General features: G+C 37.0%; 1 protein-coding gene across 5 annotated transcripts; it reads left to right on the top strand.

The window, feature by feature from the left end:
• The first annotated feature begins 7,221 nt into the window (after positions 1-7,221).
• Positions 7,222-11,854, top strand: crlf2 (cytokine receptor like factor 2). Of its 5 annotated transcripts, none has more exons than XM_057336123.1 (7): positions 7,226-7,335; positions 7,492-7,755; positions 7,918-8,072; positions 8,220-8,376; positions 9,342-9,450; positions 9,799-9,877; positions 10,006-11,854. In XM_057336123.1, exons 2-7 carry the CDS (start codon positions 7,716-7,718, stop codon positions 10,222-10,224), a joined length of 759 nt encoding a protein of 252 aa, XP_057192106.1. In that variant the 5' UTR covers positions 7,226-7,335; positions 7,492-7,715; the 3' UTR covers positions 10,225-11,854. The 5 variants fall into 5 exon arrangements, with proteins under 5 accessions (XP_057192104.1, XP_057192108.1, XP_057192106.1 ...); XM_057336124.1 differs by having other exon boundaries at positions 7,235-7,335; positions 7,603-7,755; XM_057336121.1 differs by lacking the exon at positions 7,492-7,755 and having other exon boundaries at positions 7,222-7,335.
• Positions 11,855-24,755: the final 12,901 nt, after the last annotated feature.

Genomic DNA, 24,755 nt, shown 5'->3' on the forward strand with positions numbered 1-24,755 from the left:
AATTTTTTATCGTCATTTTGACTAAGTCAATGGCACTCTCTGTCAGTTTGGCATACCAAGATGGCGGCGTGATCGCTTCCGGTGGCTTCACCTCCTGCCGTTGGTTTAGCATTTCTAGGCGCAGTCCAGTCATTTATATAAATCAGTGTTCTGGACCAGGCTAGAGTTAACAAGCGCTGATTATGTAATCCGAAGTGGTCTATATTAATATAGTAACCATGGTTTAATTTGTAGTAAAACCATAGTAACCACAAATTTACCATGTCTTATGCTGCATTACAGACACCTCGGATTTAGGATAGCCCAGAAATAAGATCTGGATTTAGTAACATTAAAAGTATTTAGTAACATCAAAAAAATGATATTAATAATGACGTATAAACAATAAAACATTAAAAGTATTTATTAACAATAAAATAGTGCTATTCCAGAAATTCTGGGTTGAGGGGGAGGTATCCTAAATCCGAGGTGCACTATAGTTAACATTGTTTACCTATAATATTTATAGATAGAAGTAGTAATGAGTCTTAAAAAAGAAAATGTTACTACACTTCTGATAAAAAATAAAAAAATAAAACCGCAATTTTCCTATTGGATGAATCTGAACAGAATACCCTCATAGAAACTTCATTCCTATATTTGAATAATATATGGATGCCATAATAAGCACCCATTAATGGCCACAACGGGTGAAACAGCAAAGCAATTGTCTTTCTCAGCTAGAGCATTTCAAAGGCTCTGTAATCATGCCGGCTCTGCAATCTTAACTACAGCTGGTCATAGTCCCTCTTTTACGTCTCTGATTTTGTTTACCATGCAGTATCAACAGACAGACTTTGCAAGTTTTTATAATGAAAACCATGCAAGTCAATCAACTGGCAGAGATCAAAGGCCAATGCAATTTAACAAAATGGCCATAATACAAAGCAATCTTCTGTAATGCGAACTGCCTATTCCGACTCCAAGCATACTGTACATGTCAGATAAATATTAAGCAATTTTCTTCAAATGCAACCTTGACATGGGTTTGGAATTGCCAACCTGCAAGTAATTATAATACTAGTGTTAAGTGCTTTGATATTAAAATGACTGGTTTAAAACCATTAACTTTCTTCAGATAACAGGAAATGTACAACTGTTTCCACATGCTGATACTTTGGAACGCTGTGTGTTTATCGATAACATGTGACATTGAATTAAAACATTATCTCGCATGAATTCATACTGTTTCATAGGCTTTGTAGACAACATCTGCAAAAAAGCATCTAAAACCTTGCACTTTATGCACACGTTTTTATTGCTAAAATATGAGTAGGCTATAAAATATACTTAGTCCAATGAATTTCTGAGCAAAGCCAAGTCATGGGGTTAATACAAGCAGTAATGAATGCACCGAATGTACTCTTGTCACGTCTGCCAAATGCATTAATGTAAAATGTTTACTACAGAAAACTACAGCAGTTTTTAAATTGCTTTGTGTTCTCTCTCTCCTGTTCAAACATAAAGTGATGTGAGCTCCAGAGAGGAATTTACAACTCGTATGCGGGCGTTAAAAAGTCCACTTGATGGCACTGTTGAAATGGCAAAGAAATGAGAATGAAACAAAGGAGTATGAATGTTGGCTGAAAGCCTGTTTCACATCTCAGATGAACAGCTAAAACAAGTCAATAATTACAACAAACAAATTTATTCTTGTTAGTTCTTATGAATAACAAATATGGAAATTCATGGGTCAATGTTAATCCAAAATCAGGTTTTAAACTCAAGAAGAATTGTATGGTTCAACATGCATATGAAACTCAGATAATGAATAAAACAGCCTTCCATTTGTAATGATAAGTATTACATAAAAATAAAGAGGTAAAAATGACATAAGTAACAAGCACACAAATTGAAACATATGCCTGAACAACATTAATAAACACTACTCAAATTTGGCTTTATATTTGATGTATGAAAGAAAAAAAAAGATTGACATAAGACTCATCTCAGAATACTTATAAAACCATTATGAAAAAGAAAACATTGTGGTAAATCAAGGCCCTTGACAGAAATCACAGGTAAAGCACATTTATTCTATTCTCACTGCCTGTGTTATGAGATGTTATATGTGACTGCAGAAAAAAAAGTTTTCAGGTATCTGCTGGATGAATGGTTTTGTTATGGTCAAAATCCCATGTGCTTTATTGCACAAGCTTCAGTCAGTCAATCCATCCACGAGCAAACACTCATTGAGGTGTGGACTGTGAGAAGTAAAATATCTTATGACAGGGCTTTCATCCAGACCTCTGATGACTCTTTGTTGTTGTTTCGGAGCTGTCCCAGTAGACCACTTTTACCTTGCAGTGTACTGACTGCATCTCACCAGCACTCATAAACACACACACACATACACAAACGTTGCTCGCTTAGATGTCTTGCATGGCATGTTCAGTGTCAGTGTCCTTTATACTCAATTATTCCGTTTAAAAAAATCACATTCTTGTGTAGTGTTATGTCCCTCGTCATATATGCATATATAGGCCCAATTTAAATTTGTTTATATTTGTCTATACTAAACAAGTTAGTCAGGTTGACATTTATAAATTTTGCATGTTTATATATAGGCTAAACGAGAGCTAAAACAATATACAGTAAACAGTAGGCTACTTAATTTCAATAAGCAGACATTTATTAATAAGGTGGAATCCAACAACTGCTTTACAGTATAACATTCATACTAGGGTTGTCACGGTACCATAAAGATGTCTTACGATACTATACCAGCTGAAGTATCTCGATGCCAAGTAGTATCACGATGCCGTGCCATGTTCATAATTCAAATCTATACAAAAACACAGATTTAGATGAAACATTTTGTATTTACTATAGTAAACTGTATTATACTTTGCACTAGAATATTTTGTTGTATTAACTTTAGTAATTGGATAAATTGTAACAAATAATGTAGTATACTTAAATATTTACTATGGTAAGACTCAAAAACACTAGTGTCTATGAGTTTTAGTAGTTTACTGTAGTAAATACTAAAGTACACTAGATCATTTTTCACGTAGGAACTAATTCAAATGTGGGACAGATTTCATTGATACAGCAGTCTTTATTAAGGGAAATATTAGGCTTACTTTAAATGCAAAACTAAGACGGCCAGTAGGTGGCGTCAATTTTCCACTGAGTTAGAGAATCATTTAACCAACTCGTTCAAAACGCTAATTTGAATCATTAACTCGTCCGAATCATTCAAAACACACATTCATTTAGGAGATAAACACCGCAAAAAGGCAGATGTAAGTGTACAAATGAATATTAATGCGCATATGCAACATTAACTACGGTACTACGATACTACCGTTTCAAAAATAGAGGCATCGCGGGTATTTTGAAGCTTTATCGATTTATCGCGATGCTACCGTAGCACCGGTACACCGTGCAACCCTATTTCATACTGTACATCATACATCTATTGTCTTACTACTAAGGTCTACATGTAAATGTAAATGTAGGCCTTTGCAACATCAGAAAGCAAACATCTCTTCCCATGAAGAAAAGACAGAGAGAAGAGATGTTTTTTCTTGTAAAACAGGAACTATGCAAACTGCACTGTGTGTGTTTGGCTGATAGTACTCTGAGATACTGTAAAAGCTCTCCTGCATACCCTGTGTCTTAAAGGAACTGGTGGTTAACGTGGTTCACTTATGATAAACATGTTTTTGTTCTTTTGTCAGCGTTATTTTCTCACTTTGACCGCATGCTACTAAATGTCAATGATGACCAAAGCTAAACATTTACTTTGTGACAAATAACGCTTTGACAATACCATAAATAAATGACAATGATGCTAAATACTGTTCCACTGTACATCATAATAGAAATTCTAATAACCGTGTATAACTGTGATATATATATATATATATAACAAAAATATTGTACAGCTGCTGTACTTTGAATGCAATTTGTAAAAAGCGCTATAAAAATAAATTGGACTAATATTGTGTACATTCTGTTTGCATAGAACATAAAACTGAATATTACAAATAAACAGACAAAACAAAAAGTAGACCTACCCCTGTTTACCACTGTAAACTTTAGGGTACCCCCACTTCAAACAGACTGTCATTGATCATCACACACAGTCTTGTTGACTTTCACAAGCTGTTTAGTCGATTGTGTGTAAGTCAGTGGTCAAATCAAACAAACTGACAGTCTTTCTAGAGTTTGTTGTGGTGGCTTATTGCCCCTGACATCTTCCAGTGCTTCTAGTGAAGCCATTTCAGTGTTCGACAACTGTCACACATCACAGAGCTCCACTTTTGAAACGCAAATGGGTGACCCTCCACCTCAGTCCCACATCTCTCTCTTCTTCTCTCTAGCAACAATAACAATCAATTCTTCAAACATCAGAAGGTTCTGAAGAACAACTTATAAATCATATGCATCCCCTGCTGGTCTCATGGCGGCCAAGTTGACTTTACTGAAGCGTTTCTTTGATCCTGCACTGCTTTGATTCACTTTTCTCTCACCCTTTTAGCTAAACATATCATTGGAATTTTGCTCTTTGTTCCTGACAGGTCTCGTCTTAGCTCGGTTTCTCTGCAGACATGCAGCCCTTCCCAGAGGGGGAGACGTACTCCGCAGCCCAGACGGAATCGAGTGCTGCTCAAAGATTTATCGTCATCCTTTGAATCGACTCTCTTCTCTTTTTTCCACTTCACCTCTCTGCCTTGACATCTCCTGGTCGACGTTCCATCTCTGACATGGATGGTGTGGTCAGTGTCATTCAACGTTTTAGAAATGTTGTCTCATTAATCTCTGTTACAAGGCAGAGATGTCTAAAAGTAGGGGGAAAGAACGCTGGGGTACATCGACCTGATCAAGCTGATGGAGTTCATAATGTCCTGTTCACATGTGTTAACTGACGGACTGAAGGAGCTTCTTATTCTAGCCTTTTGACACTTTTTTATTTCAGCCTGTCTATATTCAAATTGAAAAGGGTGAATAATTAAACTAAATTTTACAAATTGTGTTGGTCTACTAGAAATTCCATATAATCCCTGCTGAGAAAACCCCGATAGAACCCTGCCCAAAACACAATCGAAAATGTATTAGATGTATTGGATTTTAAAGTCCAATGTATGAAATGTAGCAGCATCTAGTGGTAAGGCTGCGAATTGCAATCAAAGGCTCACTCCACCCCTTCCTTTTGAAGCACAACGGTGGCTGACACAGGACTAAGACTTTGTCACATTTTCGCTTCTTTGCCAAAGTAGACAACATTCAAGAAACGCACTCTGTAGAGCAGTTTGTCTGTTTAGGGCTACTGTAGAAACAACATGACGAATTCCATGCAAGGGGACCCACGGTGTAGATAGAAAAAGCTCATTCTAAAAAACATAACGCTTCATTGTGTAAGGTATACACCTCTGAAGACATAATTATGTATATTATTTTGCATTAATAGATCCTCCAAAAATTACATACAGCACCTTTAATGGTTATAATGGGAATTGTTTTGGTTTTAATGAAAAATATAATGGCGTCTACTGGTATGTGATGGATTCTATTGGTGGAATGTTATCTGGTAGATGGAAACCAGAACACCATTAAATCTGGAACAAGACAAATTACACTAAATACATTTTGTAATGTGTTTAAAGGTAAACAGCTGATGATTCCAAACAGTATTTAAACTTGAAACTATTCGAGTTTGTTTTTGCAAAAGGGGCTTTTAATGAAGTGATTGTTATCTGCTTTGGCTCATTAGAGTGTGAGATGATTAATATGCAACATATGATATGCGCAGTGCCGTGTAAAAAGAGTGTCTGTACAGCACATACATTATTGCTTACTGTCTTTAATATCTGAAACATGGAGATTACCTTTAAACCTTTTGCGAGTTTGAGGTTAATGAGATAAGACAGATGACTCATAAAAACATATACACAATAGCGCGTCATCTAGACTACATCTGTGAACAACCACGTCCAGTTAAAAAATTGTGCTGGTGTTACAGAGAAGTATTAGGATCAGCACAAATTCCTTTTTGTTGAAAAAGAATTGTGGCACAGTCACAACACCATCTGGTGGCTAGACTTTGTGATTGTTAATTGTATCATCAGACTGAAATTTAAAAGAAAAAAGTGAATAAAATAGATCTATTAACCAGGTACTCCATTTGACCTTTTGACTAACTCTGTGGCCTCTTCTATTTTCACCTCATGTTGGTTGGTTCCAAGTACTGTTCTTAACACCCTGTTGTGACACTTTCTGAGTAATCTTTTTCTCAGCTAATAAAAAAACCATAAGTGAAATATGTACAGTGGGAAAACACCACGTAATCATGATTATCTGATATATATTTTCAAACAACATTTTTAACAATTATTTTTAAACGCTATAGCAAAAGTGTTTTATGGGCATGTATGAGTGTGTCTATAATTTGGCCATATAGACACGAGGCTGAGGAATTCTTTTTCCTAGAAAACTTTAAAATAATCTGAGATGAAGTTGATACTTAAACCATTTAGTCTCTTCAGAGCAAAATTCGAGCAAAGAGATGATAATGTGTGTTTTTATAAACTTAAATCATTGTTGAATTTATTGTTATTATATCATCAACTATTGATATGTTATTAAAATTGTAATGATAGCTGACTTTTTCCATTGTGTAAATTTCCATCTGCATTTGTAAGTCAAACAGCCTTAAATAATGACAATAAACTGTGCTCAAATGAGTTTAACAAAATCAAAGGACCCTGTTAAGATAAGATTTTAAAAGTTTGTGAAGTCTTCAGATCAAAATTCCAGGTGGAATTCTATCTAGGTTTCACTAAAAAACCTTTGGTCTGGTTATAAAATGACATTAAACAAGTACCTGCAGTTAAAGCTATGCACATATAATGGTAACATCATAATTTTAAGGGTTAGGTTGAGTTGTAATAGGTTTTAGGAATTCCTCAGAAGCACCATTACATTATTGGGTTCGAAAGAACTTCAGAACTTGGGAGTATAAGAACTTACTGTTATAGGGAATTTCTCCATCAGACTGTAAAATCCTTTTTTACATTGAGATAAATAATTTTAAATAAAAAGAGTGACTACAGTGTTAAAATCAAAGCCCTTCCCCTTACGAAGGGGAAAAAGTAGTTCACGAAGTGAGGGGGAGAGGAGGGGAAGTGGTTTGGGTTCTATAAATTGTTGCCTGTTCTACGATGCACTGAAGAATGAAAGCTCATCATTGATGAGTGAATGAGAGAGGAGCAATGAACTGGCACCTGTGTCTTCAGTTTATCCTTCCCCTGCTTTTTGCCCCTGAGCCCAGGGCCGAGGATGTTGAAGGTGAGCATATTTAATTTAATTTTACATTTTTGTTTTCATGCCCAGAATATGTTGAACACACTTTGATTAAAAAAATCACAAAGACATGCTATCATGTGAAACTGAATTTATGTTTCCCATGATTTATGTAAACCTTACTTGCTATGTTTGTTTTAGGATAAAATTATCTATCTATCCATCCTTACATCCATCCATCCATCGCTTCATCCATACAGTAGATTGACAAACAGAGAGAGAAAAGAAAGTGCAAATGTTTTTTTGCACAAGGTAAATAGGTAGGAACAGGTAGGAGCAGAGCAGATGACACATTGCCAGTATGCGCTGTTATACTCAAATAAACATCTGAGAGCAAATTATCGTACATCGTTGCGTCAGAGTACATGAGCTGTATGGGAAGCCACATCAAAAAGCACAAACAAGGTGAGATGTATGTTCACATGAGCTGGTACATCCTGTGCCTTCTATGGAATCAAAATACATTCAATACATAAAACCCCCATGATTGCGCAGTAACATTATTCATTCAATTCTGTACAGTCTCTGACATATTACTCATGAGTTCTCCATGCTTTAAATACACAGACCTGTATAAATTTTCCGTGGAAGAGATTGATATGAAGATTAGTTGCACCTCACATGGGATTAGAGTTACATGGAAGACTGAAGACAAAAACAAGGAGCCGAGATGTTATATAAGTGAATTACAATACAAAAACCAGTGTGTCAAAAACTGGACGGTAGGTCATCACTGGACACCTGGAGACACTTATTGTACACAAATGTGAGCGTGCAACAGAAGCCGCTAATCTAAAGTGATACAAACTTGCAGTGTTGGTAAAGCTTAGTCTTCAAAGCCTTCTTTGTGTTTGCTTATGTTTTCGCAGTCAGAATTAACCCGGAATGAGGAGCTGACTGTTGTAGATTTGCCTACTCTCAGTATGAAGCACAACTATGATTTTAGAATTAGAATGAAGTTGGATTGTATGTATGATGGGGACTGGAGCAACTGGACAACAGTGCAGAGCTGGGGAAATAATACAGGCAAGGTCACTTTGTCTGTGGAAGTGCAAATTTTTCGGATGCATGGCATTTTAACCAATTTTGTGTAATTTTAACACATGTCATTTTGTGTTGATTGCGTGTTACCGTAAATAAATAAAAGGGACACAAATACAAGTTAAAGGGATACTCCAACCAAAAATTAAAATGATGTAATGAATCCCCCCCCCCAAGTTGTTCTAAACCTGTATAAATGTCTTTGTTCTTTTGAACACAAAGAAAAATATTTGGAAAAAGGGGACATTACTGACTACCATAGTAGAATGAATTAAAATGGTAGTCAAAGGTGCCCCAGAACTGTTTGCTTTCCTAAATTCTTCAAAATATCTAATTTTGTGTTCAACAGAACAAAAAAATGATACAAGAATTTTTCCTATATTAGTCATTGATGTCCCAGAAATGTCATTTACTAACAGACAGCATTTCCAAATATCTTTCGTAGTGTTCATCAACACAAAGAAATTTATACAGGTGTGTAACAACTTGAAGATGAGTAAATTTTGGGTGGAGTATCTCTTTAAAAGTAACATAAAAGCAAAAAAAATCTTTGCCTCTATACCACCACCCCTGTTTGAAACACAAAATTGCAGATTACTTGACAGATTTGTTTTTACAGTCTAAATTGAAGTCAAGTAACATCAAACTTAAATTTCCCATGAAATCATGCTCAAATTTATCCTTGATATAAGCTTACCGTTGTTAATGTATGTTAGTCTTGGGTTTATACTTGCTTAATAAATGTCTTTACCTTTAACCTCAAAAAATGTTACAAATTACAGGTTTGAGTAAATTATCATTTGTTTACATTTAATAATTGAGTTAATTAATAAATGTAAATAGAAATTTGGAAATTGACCACTTACAGATTCCTACAAATTATAGCAGTGAATATAAATGTGTTATTTCTTTCTTTCCACAGTCAACCAAAATGTTTTGTTTGTTTGCAGGTGTCTGTAAGGTTGAATCGTCTTCCAACCTTTCAATCTGGATTTACGTTTTAATAACTGCGCTGCCAATGACCGCCTTTCTTCTTATTTGCCTCATGATGCAAGAGGGGTGAGTTTAACTGACACGTACTACAAACAACACGGCTTTCAGGAATACTTGATTTGTATTGGTCAATGGTAGCTTTGAGAGGTCAGATAATTTATGAACGCTAAACTTAATTATGGTTCTAATTAAATATACAGTCTGCTGGTCAAAAATAAAATGGATAGTTTAAAATGTCTTTATCATGGTTTTACCATGGGAAGATTGTTTTAGCCACTCTACCTGGCATTGTGCTTAAGACCCTTTACTCAATAAGATAAAATACATTATCAATTACATAATGTTCTCCAAACAGACCAAACAATTATTTATCCTCAAACCTTGAAATGGTGATGACATTCTTTTGTCCTAAAGCATTAGAAAACTGATCCTTCCAGTGGTACCAGATCCCAAACATTTCAAAAGTAAATTCATGGACATTGACCAGTCTCAAGTAAGACAGATATTGTCTATAACATCATAAAAGCACCTAACAGGATACACTGAAAAATAAAAAATATGAATAATAATATTAAGATATTAATAATCCTTGAATTGATTTTCTGTCATAATCTTTTTAAGTGGTGGGGCAACCTTGGACAGCACACTGAGGAGTGCACAACAACTGAAATTGAGATTGTCAACAAAAGTGAAGATAGTGAGGATGACCAAACTGTAGTAATAGAGTCAATGGATGCCACTCTTGAACGTGACAACATGTACTGTATTTACTCATCTGAAACACCTGATGAGATCACGCAACAGTACTCTCAGAGGGTATGTGGGTATGTTGTTCTCTGAAAAGTATTTCTAAGTAACTGAAATCATACCTCCACTATGCGGGCACATGTTTGAGCCAAGCTGATGTTGAATGCATCTTCTGAAAAAATGTATATTTGATATATGATTTGTGTATGTGTTTGAAATAATGCAGAGGTTTGTCCAATCGAGTCCACATCTTGTGCAGGTTATTTGAGTAAAACTGAAAATTATATAATCATATTTTATGTCATTGCACCCATATGTAGGTGTTTTATATATGAACCACAAGGTATTAATGTCAAAGCTTTTTGCATGCAACAAATATAATCACTGTATGGTTGTGTTTGATTTATTAAAATAATATAGTACAATAGGTCAAGAAAAAACCCTGTACCATCAATTTGTTGATTTAACATTGAGTATTTTATTGGTATTTTACTGTAACGTCATGGGTTGATTTTTTGGAACATCACAGGTATTATTTTATTTATATCAGGAAATATAATTTCTTTATTTTTGGATCTACAGTATAGAAAGCTAGCTGGTGACTTTAGACAAAACATGGCTCATAGATTCAACCAGGTTTGGTGTCTATAATCAAGATTGGGTTTGTCATTGACTCTCTGTCATAAAAAATCCTCTGACTGCATTTGCACAATGTGTGTGCAGTACAATAACTCAACAATGGAGGGCACTCTGACTATCCTAAAGTGTTAAAAAGAGCTGAAAAATATCAAAGCCAGCAGGGAGCACACTCTTCACAGCATCACAGGCCTCTCTTAAGGGAGGATGTACGTTAATTTGAAGACTGATTTAAAAGATTAATGTGAAACTGCATAATGGATGTGAAGTTTCAGTGTGACTAACAAAGCCAAAGAGCAGCAGACATGCACCGCGATCTGTTGTGACTGATGAACTGATATGCAGCTGCAGGAGAAAACCAGCAAATAGTTATTAAGAGATAAAAAATATAAGTCCCAGTTGTACCTGTTGAAGACTGTGAAAACTGACCAGCACTGTTTCTTTGCAAATGTAATTTATTATCCCTTTAATAGGAGTAGGCAAACACAAACAGGGGAGGTCAAAACATCCAAGATCACTTTGAAATATAGAGCTTTACTTCACCTTGAAACAAGCCTTTGGATTTTAAAAAGGGAAAAAAGTTATGGCGCTAAATAAAGAAGTATTTTAAAGTCTGTACTATTTCTAGATTGCTAATTAAATAAGCAATGTTGTGGCATCGATTATTTTAAACCTCATTTATGCAAAAGGTTTCTTGGTGCACTGACGCACAGAATATGTTATTTGGATCATTTAATGCCTTGCATAACATGGTCCATCAGGTAAGGGGATTATATCATCAAATAAGAAATTGTAAAATTCAGGTTTGAATGTAAACATAAAGTTTAACACAAACTGATATTGATAATATATATATATATTTAATTGAAAAACCAACACAAACGCATTTACACTATTGAGAATCAATCTGTACAGTACATGATTTTCTAATTGGCAGAAATGACTTATATAAAACTGCATACAAAAAACTGCATGATAGTGGCACACAAAATGCTTGATGTTCAGTGCCAGAAGTGACTGTATAAATGATGACAAAATACTTTTTTGTATTTATTTTTATTCATAAAAATAAACATGGCAAAACATGGCAATGTTTCCTCTTAGATCTCATAACAATAGCACAATTAATGTGCTTCTGAAAAACACTTTCCTCTCTTTTTCCTTATAAACTTAATAAACATTTCATCTTCACATCTTATGCAGACTTAGACCTGGCTGGAAAAGATTCCACCTGAGGGTGTGCACCTGAGAGACACATCATGTACATGAAGTGGTGGGGAATTGCCCATAAGTAAAAAACAGAAAATAGGCATCAAAGATAAGATAAGATAAGATTTCTTGGTTGTGAACTTATTATGTTTATGAATCATACAGAAAGAATCTTCCAAGAAAATAAACAGTTGATTTTCAGTTGAAAATTGAATCTGTTATAGTGTCACCTTGCGACATACAGTATTACAGTTCACACCCAGCTGAAGTCTTCATATCTTCTCCATCTTACATAAGAGAGGCAACAAACAGCTTGCTTGATTAATAAATTAAGTATGCTAAATATGGCTTACAGTCATGTTTCTGCAGCGCTATTTTATGATAATCAACACTCTAACAATTATATCTTTACACTTTACACTTTTAATTATACATTGTGTTTTTCTCCAAGCGTTGAGCAATATTGTGTCTACCTATGATGTTTTTTGCTGATAAAATACCAGAAAACACACCCACACTCAGTCTTGCTGGACTGTAATGTTTTATTTATTGTAATGTTTTAGTACGGGAAGACCCAGATCATGCATTCATTATCATAAAGGCCTCAAGACATTCTGCGCGGTGAGATGAGTGCACCCAAAGAACACGCAGGTGGAAGAACGAGGAGGAATTCTTGGTTGCGACGAGACAAAGGATGACAATGTCAAAGAGCCTCTGTCTCTAGCACATAAACTGTCCCTGAAGCAGACACTTAAGGGAGATGTGAAACGCTTCACATCTCTCTTCTTTTGCTTTCAGCTGTGTTGTTTTCATTGTCATCAACTTGTTTTTAATATGCTACAAGAGTGTGGCAGGGCCCCCAGGCAGTAAATGGTGGATGACAAATGTTACTGCAAGCAGAGCCACCGGTGGCTGACCATATTGTACCTGTGTTGAGCTTCTTGGTGCTTCTTTTTGTCAAAAGCTAGGATTGCCTCTTTTGTCACCTAGTCTGTTTTGGGATGTGTGTGTGGCGGCAGAGTAAAAACAGATGTTGAGGATTCCTGTGAAAACTCGACAAAAAGTACCGTGGAGACCCTTTTCTATTCAATTATTTAGAGTTGAAGAAAAGAAGCGGTAGTATCAACATGTTTCCTCTGAACCCCAAACGTTTAGACGGAATGAATCGCATATTGATACTGTATAGTAACTCTTGCCAAATAGATGGAAAAACCCTCTTTTCTAAACCGGGTCTTTGCGAACTCATTCGTGCCTTTTCTCTGAAGGCAGATGTTAAATTGAAATTCTTCAGAAACACAATACACAGAAAATGCAGTGCACAAAAGCCGGCCTCCTAAACATATTTCGGTTTGTTGCAGGCAAATAACTTCTCTCCTTTTCTTCCGTGTTTATCTCCCATAGCATTTTCAGAGGTGGTATAAAAAGTGACTCCACCTTGTTGCTATTTCATTTTATTTAAGGTAAAAAAAAATGTAAAAACTTCCCCACCTCTTACATGCATCTTAACTCTTGCACTTATGCACTTGATAACATAAAAAGATGTCACCGCCGAGCGGAGGGGTGATGCTTCTAATTATGTTGAAATCAAATAAATAAATTATTTGCTTTTCACCGGGTGAAGGTGACAGGTTTGCCAAGAGCCTGACAAATGGAAGAATCGCTTGAAAATGCAATGCCTGTACGTATGTGGAAGGAAAGGGAGACTAAGACATGGCGAGAGCTTGACAGATGTTTTTCCTCCTTCTCCTGTGTTAACATCTCGAAATAAAGCGTTTGAGTAATATAAGGTCTGTGTTACTATAACTCTTTGCCGAGCCTGATCTGCTATTCATTAGTGTTCATTACTTGTGACCCCACCTGCAAGTCGACACTGTCACTATCTGTTCCACCTGCGAAGACCTTCCTCTGTACTTATGGAAGAACACACCAGACAAGAAAATGACACAAAACCAAAGGTTGCAAAGAATGAAGTAACTTGTCATTGGGTTGGTGCATCGATTTAGAATTGTGCTCGTCTACGGTTTAAAAAAGACTGTGTTTCGACAGGGACTTTCCAAAGCATCTGTGGGTGGTTAGATTTGATTATTAGTTTTTGCCACTAGCATAGATGAGCGGAGGAAGTCTCTGTGGAGAATGAAGAGGATGCATGGTAGTGGGCGTGGAGCTGGAAGAGAGCTGACGTCTGATACAGTTATCTCCAAAGGTCAACCTAAAACTGTACTGTTCTTCCTTCAGGATGAACGACACAAATATACAGCATGTTATACCTATGTAGGCAGAGTCTAAAGACAACACAGACGTGCTCATGTCGCAAAGAGATACATCTCAAGGCAAAATTCTCAACGCAGCATTTTATCCAGTGAGAGTGTGGCAAACTCCATAAAATGTATGAACAATTAAATCAATACCAAAAGTAGTAAAAACATTGTGTTTTGTTCATGCTATGTATTTTTTGTAGGGCTGTCAAATCAATTAATCATGATTAATCCATTTGAAATGTTTGTGTTTATATAATATATGTGTGGCATGTATGTATATAACTGTACACACATAGGCCGTTTTAGAAATGCACTGATACTACATTTCTCCACGATACTGATTATTCAGAGTGATATCTGCTGATGCCGATTCTGAAGATTAAATTCATATTTACTGTCTAAATGTTATTAATTCATTTAATGACTATTAATATTGAACATCAAACTGGTGATGTTTCTTAAAATTTTCTATCTAGAGCACATATTCATTGCATTTTGCTGTCCTCTTACACCGTGTTTACACCGGACGCGGCACGACAAAAGACAATGGAACGCATTAGAACCCATTATAATTTTACATTTTGTCTACACTGGATAGGTCTGGTGTAGACACGGTGTTAGGATATATCAGCCCTGATCATTGGCTATTTTTAAACTATCGGCGATAGTGTGAAAAATTGCTATTATTGACCAATACCAATTATTGGCCGATATATCGGTGCATTTCTAATATGTATGTGCAACAAATATTTACATAAATATATACACATTTATATTTATATATAATTAAATATAATATAATTAATATTTCAATTTCTCATATTTGTTAAATATTTACATGCATGTTTGTGCATTTATATATACTGTACATATAAATATACATATACACACCACACACACATAAATGATATAAACACAAACATTTATTTTTGAATCGATTAATCGCAATTAATCAATTCGACAGCACAATTTTTTTTATTTATAAGAATATCCTTTTTTTAGCGTAACAACTCGACTAAAATAAAATGTGAGTACATTTTTTTGTGCGCGTTGTGTAGAGTTGCCTACATACAGTACAGCATTTCAAATAGGTCACTTATGCGGTTTTGTTTCCGTTATGATGCATAACTGGCATAATGATGTTTCGTTATGAAGGCAGCTGTCTATGTAGGCAGATGACAGCAAGGCACCCTGCTAGATGTGTATGATATCCAATCTGTTTCACATAAACAAATTACGCCGTTTATGTTGTGGAAAAAGAAATGAATGTAATATGTGAATGAGTCTTAGTAATGTGGTGAGCAAATGTCAAATAGTTTTCTCAGCACTCCATTTAGGGACTTTCCAAAAATACCCTCCTAAAAAGTGTGCTGAGGTACAACAAGCCCACTAATTAGGTGTAACATGACTAATTGTATGTACACAAGTAATGCGATTTGTAGCTCTTGGTGCTGCAGTAGGGGAGGCCATTTGTGCAAACTGATCTGCCAATATCAAATACTGCCAACGTCAACATCCCTCTCCCCCACAATGGGGAAGAAACCCTTTATGGACATTCCTTCATAAGATACGGACACAGACAAACAGACACATGCACACACACCGGCCTTCTACCGAGAACATCCGTCTGCTCCAGAAGTGTCATATTATGCCAGTACAGCAGCTGTGTGAGATGTGTTTTTTCATAATTATTAAGTATTCACATTTACAAACTAGCCCTGTTCACAGATGAAGTCTCACCTTATAAATTATAGATGCTGAAACAATCCCTAAAACATGTTCATTAAAGACAACACTTTCTTTTAAAAAAGGTACCGGCTCATAAATATTTCTTAAAAGCAAATTTCCACACACACACAGAAAGAAAAGACACCTTCCTCGACATCTCAAACATGTGAGAGGCATCGCGTCAGCCTTCACTTGCAGACGTGCAAGGGACACGCGCACACACAGACAGAAATGCGACTGCGTCGTCTGCGGCGGTGACGTCTCTCTCTTGGAAAAACTGAGCTCACGTACGCTCGCCCGCTCTGGAAGTGATGTTTGTGTGGATGACACGTATGATCCTTTAATCTCAGGCTCAGCTTGTTGAGCATCAAATTGAAATATCCTGAACAGATGTAAAAACACATGTGAGCCTCGACGCTCAAGCTGTGCCGAGCTTTGTTTCATCTGCTGATGATGGGAGCCTTAAGGAGATCTTTTTAAAATTTCATCACTATTCAAAAGGATAATTAATACGTACCCCCAGGCTTTGATTATGCTCCTCTTACTGTGTACGGCTGGTGTGGAGATAATGAGACACTCATCAGTCCCTGCCAGTGCTCCCCAACAAACGCTCACAGTTTGCATAAGATACTTGGGATTCTGCGAAGGTAAGGGCGAGAGGTGCATGCGGTCCCGCGCTAATTTGGATCGAGGTGAAGCCGGAACGGTCAGGTGATGTGATGCACGTGCTGTGGGTGTTGTGTTTACATGGGCCTTGTGAACTGTGACACTGTGTCTTCCTCCTTGAGGACAGCAGGGATGACGTTTTTTCTGGAATCAAAATATTACAGATATGTTTTAAAAACAAGGCAGCATTACACTTACTGCTCAGTCTGCTGAGTCAGACTATGAAGAATCAGCAACAACTAACCTTCCGTGGTCAGGACACAAATAAATATCTTCATCGAGACATTTTGACCTAAAAAGCAGTGTGAAATCCTTTGCCAGGTTTGCTTGTTTATCTTCACCTGTTTCCAAGTACAATATCTTAGCATGGCTACTCGTGTACAAAGGACAATGAATAAATAAAACAAAAAAATCAACCTTCTCAGCACGCTGTCCAAACATACAATACACACCTCTGTTCTGTAAATGTCAGGCTAATTAATTCCTGTGGGTTAAAACACACACACACACACACACACACACACACACACACACACACACACACACACACACGCACGCACGCACGCACACACACGCACACACACGATAGCCAATCAACAAAGACATTACACCAGATGCCTAGCACACACACAGATGCACACACGCACACAAACCCTGCTGTGAGCTCCATCCCCTGCTGGTGTACGAGGGCTGGCTGTGTGCTAAAGCAGTCGTGCAGCTCTCAAACATCCGCTCACAGAGAAAAGGCTGGCACAGACAAAGCCCTGCCTGTAGGTGAGCTGTACACCACATCAAGGTGCTCCAGTGTTTTCCTGCCGTGACAACTACAGTACTTTGGAGCGGCACACTGATGCACGCCTGAAGAGCCATTTGCTGGTCCACCTCTGGGCCCACCGCAACATAGTGACAGAGTGACAATGAGTGTTTGTGTGTGTACACTGGATTCAGGGTGGGATGTGGGGCCACCTGCTGTAGCACAGAGTACACAGCAGGATAATGTGTGCCTAACCAACATTAAATGGATCTTTGATTTTAAATTACATTAGATACCAAACTGGATGTACTGTATATGGCTGGAGGGGAGAAAAGTGAAAGGGATTCCATGATGTGCTTACATAATCTCGATCTGAAATTTTATCAAATATAATTTTTATTTTTGTAAAATATTCAATTCTGTCATTGTTTACTCACACTCATATTGTTCCAAACCGGTATATGACTCTTTCGTCTTTGGAACAAAAACGAAGATATTTTGAGAAATGTCTCAGTGGTTGTGTTCATACTATGGATGCCAATGTTGTTTGGTTATCAACATTCTTAAAAATATCATACACGTTTGGAATACCATGAGGGTGTGTAAATGATGAAAGAATTTTCATTTTTGTATGAACTATCCATTTAAAGTCAGAATAGATTGCTCAAAAATGTCACTTTTTTATGTTTGTGACATTTCTTTAGGTCATATTTACATATGGTGATGACGTAATTAGTAAACATAGGTGTTAAAGGGGTAGTTCACCCAAAAATGAAAATTCTGTCATGAATTTCTCACTCTCTAGTTGTTCCAAACCTGTATAAATGTCTTTGTTTGGTTGAACACTGAGAAAGATATTTGGACGAATGCTTGTAACCAAACTATGTCTTGGACCCCATTGACTAGGAAAAATGACAATGGTAGTCAAAAGTGCCCCAGAATTGTTTGCTGTCCTACATTCTTCAAAATATCTTCTTTTGTGTTCAACAGAACAAAAAAGTAATGTTCCTCAATAGGGTCCAAGAACTGTTTGGTTACAAGCATTCTTCCAAATATCTTTCTCTCAGAACAAGGAAATGTATACAGTTTTGGAACAACTTGAAGGTGAGTAAATGATGACAGAATTTTTATTTTGGGGTGAACTATCCCTTTAAGAGGCAAGGTTAACATAGCTGCCATTGCATTTAAATAAACAATGCTATCAGCGAGCACAATTTATTCTTAGTGTATTCCCCTCACAATAATGCTAATGAGAGCAGTGCTAAAAAGGTTTGTCCCAGTGAGTCTACTAATGCATGCTAATTTATGTGAGAAATATTCATCAATAACAAACACACAAAAGAGAAATAAATATCTACATATAATGACACGTATTTAAAATCAGCCATGTAGATTTGGTTTTAGAGTCTGTACTTGTGCATTACTGTTGACGTTCAGAATACACACAACAGATTCTTTGACGTTCACACTCACATCGGCCTCTTGGTACCTTAATGCATTCTTTTGTAAATTTCCTGGGCTGAGCCAGAAGAAAGCCGCAGTCTCATCCGTATAGCTACTGGATTCTCCCAAGGTGCTCCTCTATTATGCCTTTTGCAAGAGGCATCTGCGGCAGCCACACAAGATGCTCCATTATGCCTCCTGTGAGAGGCATCTGCGGCAGTCACATTTTGAAACTTCACACGGCCTTTTACACAAAAATAATTTGATCCAAGCCATCTGCCACTCTGTGATGGATACATGTGTAAAGACACGGGTTTCTGACAACACTGTGTCGTCTCTTCTCCAGACAGATAATAGCATGTCAGAGACACTGGCCATGGGGCCACATGTTATCAGTCGGCTGAAGTGACATTTGAGATGGTCTTGGGACCTGTTGGCAGTGGCAGCAGCCATCCAAGTGTCCTACAATTCAATTTGCTGCTTGACAGTGTACGAAATTATCTTGAGACAGATGAAAGATCGTTAGTGGACTGAACATTTCCTATGCAGGGCAGGCATTCAAGGACTTTTGGGCGGACCAGGGTATCGAGGCACCTCTTTAAGGAAATAGGCATGCATCTTAAATTTCTCATTTTAAAATGATTATCATTTTCGGAAGGCAGTTCTCTCTATGTGCACAGGACATCTGAGGTATCTTCGGGGTCAAAATTTCTTACTCTTTGCTCTGCACTTCCTTCAACCTGAGTGACGAAAAGCATGCCGTGCCTCCGAGCTGTAAACTCTATCGGTCATAATCCTCGTATCCACTTGCTTGGGTCAATGGGTGTCAATCAGGCCTCGCCCTCCGCCTGCATTCGCAACAAGTTTCATATCCTTAGAAAACAATTATGATTGGGCTGTTGTGAAAATTGATCCCTGGGTTGACGAGCTCAACGCACACATTCTTCTCTGGCTGGTGGGGTCCTGCCATGGGAAGCAATTACTGCTGGTTGCCAGCTGACAGCCTCATTCCAGAGTGAGTCAGGGCTGGCTTGATCCTCGGGCACTCTCTAGGCAAATTGTATCCTCGCACTCATCTCAAACCTCTTACCAACTGCTGGCTTCTATCAGGAAAAAATAGATTGTTCCCTTTGTTACCAATGCATGTTGGGGAATGGGATAGACATGACGTTTCAACAGTAAGGAGCTGCTTTAATTTTAATAGGCCGCACTGTATGCTGGGACGGAGGGGGGCTTGGTCAGAATACAGGCTTCTGTCTGCAGACCTGGAGGAGGCCGGAGGATGGGACCTCCATCAACTTGACAGGCATCATATCAGTCTAACAGTGAAGTGCAGAATCCACGTCCCAGTTTATCGGAGAGTTTGAGAGTCGAATGGTGCAGCCCACTTCGGCACTGATGGCTCGCTCAAGGTGATATTTGTCAATTATAGACTTTCTGAAAAGAAACAGAAAGTTTTGGTCTGAACAGAAAACTAACACTATGCCCAGCGTTTTCATGTAAAATCAACACTGTGTAGCACTTTACAATCAGGTTCAGGTCAGGTGTAAATAATAAGAAATAAATCTGTGAAATTATAAGAAATTTATATATATATACATATAATAAATACTATATATATATATAACATGGGCTAGTTTCAAGGTTTACCGTGGTTTGAAAATTTCTCGTAATACCGCTCTTGGAACTCGATCAATCCCCCTAAGCATTTATTTGAATTGAGAATAATTAAATTACCTATTTTTTGTTATTTAAGCTGACATATGTTTATGATTGCTTCACATATTCTATATGTTACTAAAAATAAAATATACTGTGTTTAATAAAATAATTACCATAAAAAATGACATTTCAAAGCTGTAATATCAATACAGTGTTATTTTTGCCTAATATATACATAATTAAATTAAACAATGGATTCCTGAATAACTACTATAGTGCTAGCACGATCCCAGATATTCAATACACAGTAGCCAAAATAATTTTATTTCACAATAACAATATTATTGCAATACTTATAGTATCATAATAGTCACATGATATCGATAATCGTGGTTTTTATGATCTTTTATGATTTTATGATACTGGTATATTGTGACATCTATCCATCTTCAGTGCCAAAGTGGGCTGCATCTATTTTGAGCAATGAAGTTATTCTGGAATCAATTATGTTTCGTTTAATCCATTTAAGTAAGTCACAATAGTAACTTCAAGCTTCATTACTTCACAAAGCCTCTATTTTATTCCCTCACACACTAAAACATACTCCCTCAAGGAACATAAGAAGTCGATCCTTTTTGATCATGGGTTTAAAACAGACAAGGACTAGGCTTTACCAAAATGGGAAATTCAGTAAGTTCCAAAGTCTCATATGTCAATATACTTATTAATTCAATAAACACATCAAGAGACTGCTCAGTGAACACTTTAATCATTGTAATTAATGCATCTAGCTGTATTCCTCTCTTTTGCTCTGCAAACACTAGAGAATAAATAAATTAAAATATATACAGCCCACAACTAATTATCATGCAAATGCTGCAGCAACAAAGCGGGGCTGTTCATCTTTGCCAGAGCGTCGTCGCAATTCCCAGATGTGCTTAAAGCTGTCCATAGCACAATTAGAGACAGAGAGAGAGAGAGAGAGAGAGAGAGAGAGAGAGAGAGAGAGAACAGATACGTCTGTCACTTATTCATTGTCAAATTAATTCCGTTTTTTCGTACCCGTGTCTCCAGCGAACAACGCACTCTGTCACGCTTTCCCTGGTCGCGACGTCATCGATAATGGGCGGTAAGCTCGAGCCCACCGGAACAGAACATCGTTGCCAACATAATCACATGACCTGTTGCGTGCCAGAATAGGGCGAGATAGACGCTTTTGCGTTTAACCAGGGCAAGAAACGTCAACGTTACAGCTATTTAATTGACTTTCGGGAGAACCACATAATATCATCAATATTCATCAGGCCCGGACATTTTGTCCAAACGTGGTAAGAGTGAAGCTGGGGCATATGCCTGTCAAACCAATTTTGCACTCTCAGGTATAAAGTTAATTTTATTGCTTTGGCTGCAGAATGTTGCATCACATGCTTTTGTTTACAATATGGCGGCAGACCTATAGCTTGAGCCTAAATTGAGAAGTTGGTTGGCAGTGGTGGAAAGTAACGAATTACAAATACTCAAATTACTGTAATTGAGTAGTTTTTTCAGGAATTGTACTTTTTAAGTAGTTTAAAAACAGTGTACTTTTACTTTTAATTAAGTACATTTTTAGTGCTGTATCGGTACTTTTACTGCGCTATTTTTCCTCACATTGTCGTCGCTACTTTATATGTTTAATCTTCAAGTGATTGGCTAAGGAGAATAATCAGTCCTGTCACGTGACCCCGTCCACTCAAATCGCGCATAGAAAACTTGTCACACAGATTTCAAGACATCTGACGCCAATTTAGTTTAATCATGGAGGAGGACGAACGTGTGCGGCAGGCAGGGCAGTATCAAATGGCAGGTTTGCGCACTTGAAAGTCACTGCGGGAAAGGGACACAATACGAAGGCTCGTCCGAGATATGGAGAAATATTGAGTTCCTGTAATACTCCGTTCGCCAAATTTCATCCAAACGGCTATATCATGAGATAAAATTGTCCATATCTCTCCAAAGTCTCTACACTAAGTGCTCTGCCCTTATAAGTGAGTAGGGAACATATGCGATTGGAACGCATGCAAAGCAGTTTCGCAAACTGCATTACCAGTTATAATGTTGTAAATAACGTTCAGTTTCTTGCACAGTTCGATCGATTCGCATAAATAAGGAGTCATTACATCGAAAGAAGCCGCAGGGATTACTTTTATGTTGCCTCTATCTTTATTTTGAATTTTTAAAGACATGAACCTGTGGACATTTTATGAAAAACCATGGACCACAACTCCAGGTAAAAATCTTTAAGAAATCCTAAGAAATAAGCTCAAGCCATCGAAGATGTATGTACATTGAGTAATTGATCAGCCAGCTCCTCTACAGATACTGTTAATGCGAATCCAATGCAATTTAGGTTACAAATGTTTTGCATTTTTTGCATGCAGTATTTGGGGCTCTTATGTATTAATTTCTGCATTGTGGGGCCTAGTACACATGATTGAACAGTGTTGGAAGTACATAAATGGTTTTACCTGGAAAACTGAGCTCATAATAGACAGACAGACAGACAGAACAACACATTGAATGGTTATTTTGTCTGAGTTGTATCCAGTTATCAGTAAGGTAAAGATGTGTTTTGTTATAAGTAGCTATTTTCTGTATAAATCTCCAAATTTAATTATTAATAATTATTCTTAATTCATTAAATAACCCAGACTAAAAAGTAAAGAGTAACTAGTACTCGGAGTAGTTTTTGAGAAGAGTAATTTTTACTTTTACCCAATTACTTTTTTAACACCAGTACTTTTACTTGTAATTGAGTACAATTTCAGCAATGTAACAGTACTTGTACTTAAGTACAAATTTCCAGTACTCTTTCCACCTCTGTTGGTTGGATCAGGCAACCTGTTTGAGAAAATATGCACTGACATCAGGGTCAACGAGAGGGGTCTAGCTGCAGCCGATGGGGCGAGTGGAGCTCCACTCTTGAACAGGAAATATGTCACCTCCACTCAATAATAAAGAACGGGCAAAATGGCGTCGCTGAGCTCTCCGAAGTTCGAACTTTTTTTTTTATTGCTTAACAAGAAGATACAAAATACCAAATAAACAACAGGGCTTGACATTAAGCATTGTCATGTGGTTGTTCTTCGGACAAGTAAACTTGTCATTCACTTGTCCGAGTACAAAAATTACTTGTCCAACGATAAAAAAATGATATTTCATTTGAATTCTCAATATAATTGTTACGGATCTAGATTGGTAAAGTTTGCTTTAAGCATTTTAACTAGTGTCTGCTTTGGCCGCCTGAATTTGGTTATAGGCCTACTCTCCGTGACTGCTATAAAACAAAGGCAAGCAGTAATTATTATTAGTGTTAAGGCTGTAGGTTAACTTTTTTTGCTAGAAAGGTTTTAAATTTGGTAGCACAGGCAGGCCCAGATTAAGAATTCAGGGGCCCCTGGGCACAAGTGTTTTGTAGACCCTAACCACCCCCCCCCCCGTACGCACGGGCACACAATAAAGTTTTGAAAAAGCCTACAGCGTACTACGTGTATGGATCACCTACATTTCATACAGGATTACATTGCCAAGTTACAAAATATGATCACAATCGGAAGGAAGATATCAACACATGTACACATTCTCCATCATACAGGATTTACAACACAACGATGCTTTTCTGGACCAGCAACAATATCAAGACATTTCCCTGCATACTGTAACTCACTGGCATTTGCAAGCACTCAATTCAGTCCTATCAGATTCTTCCATAATTCGCACACAAACACGCCGGATTAACAAAACTGTTTTTAAGAGAAAATATAAGAACTTTATTAAGATAAATGATAGGACGTTCTTAAGAATATTCTTTAAAGGAATTCTCAAATATTTTCTTATAAACATATTCATTTTTCTAAGAATTAAAGGGCAGACTTTGTCAATGATTATACTATAGTAATTTGTCAATTTGTTAAACTTCATTTGTGTAACAAGCACCACGCGACTCACGTTCTTATGTAAGAGTGTAATGTGTTAAACGACATTAACGAATATTATAGGTACTTCTTTAGCCTATATGTTACGAGTCTGTGTAAGTAAACATTTTGCAATGTATGTTAAAGCACTCTGGATTTTCTAATAATGAAGGCTAAAAATTCGGTAAAGTAGGGCAGTTAGACCTGATCAACATTATATCAAAATTCATTATTGGCGAAGAAACACCACCAAATACATGTAAAAAAACTTTTATCTTTTGAGATTTTAAAGACAACCGTGAGGGTATTCTAATT

This window comes from Triplophysa rosa, linkage group LG6, assembly GCF_024868665.1.
Source record: "Triplophysa rosa linkage group LG6, Trosa_1v2, whole genome shotgun sequence".
In the NCBI taxonomy this organism is placed as follows: domain Eukaryota; kingdom Metazoa; phylum Chordata; class Actinopteri; order Cypriniformes; family Nemacheilidae; genus Triplophysa; species Triplophysa rosa.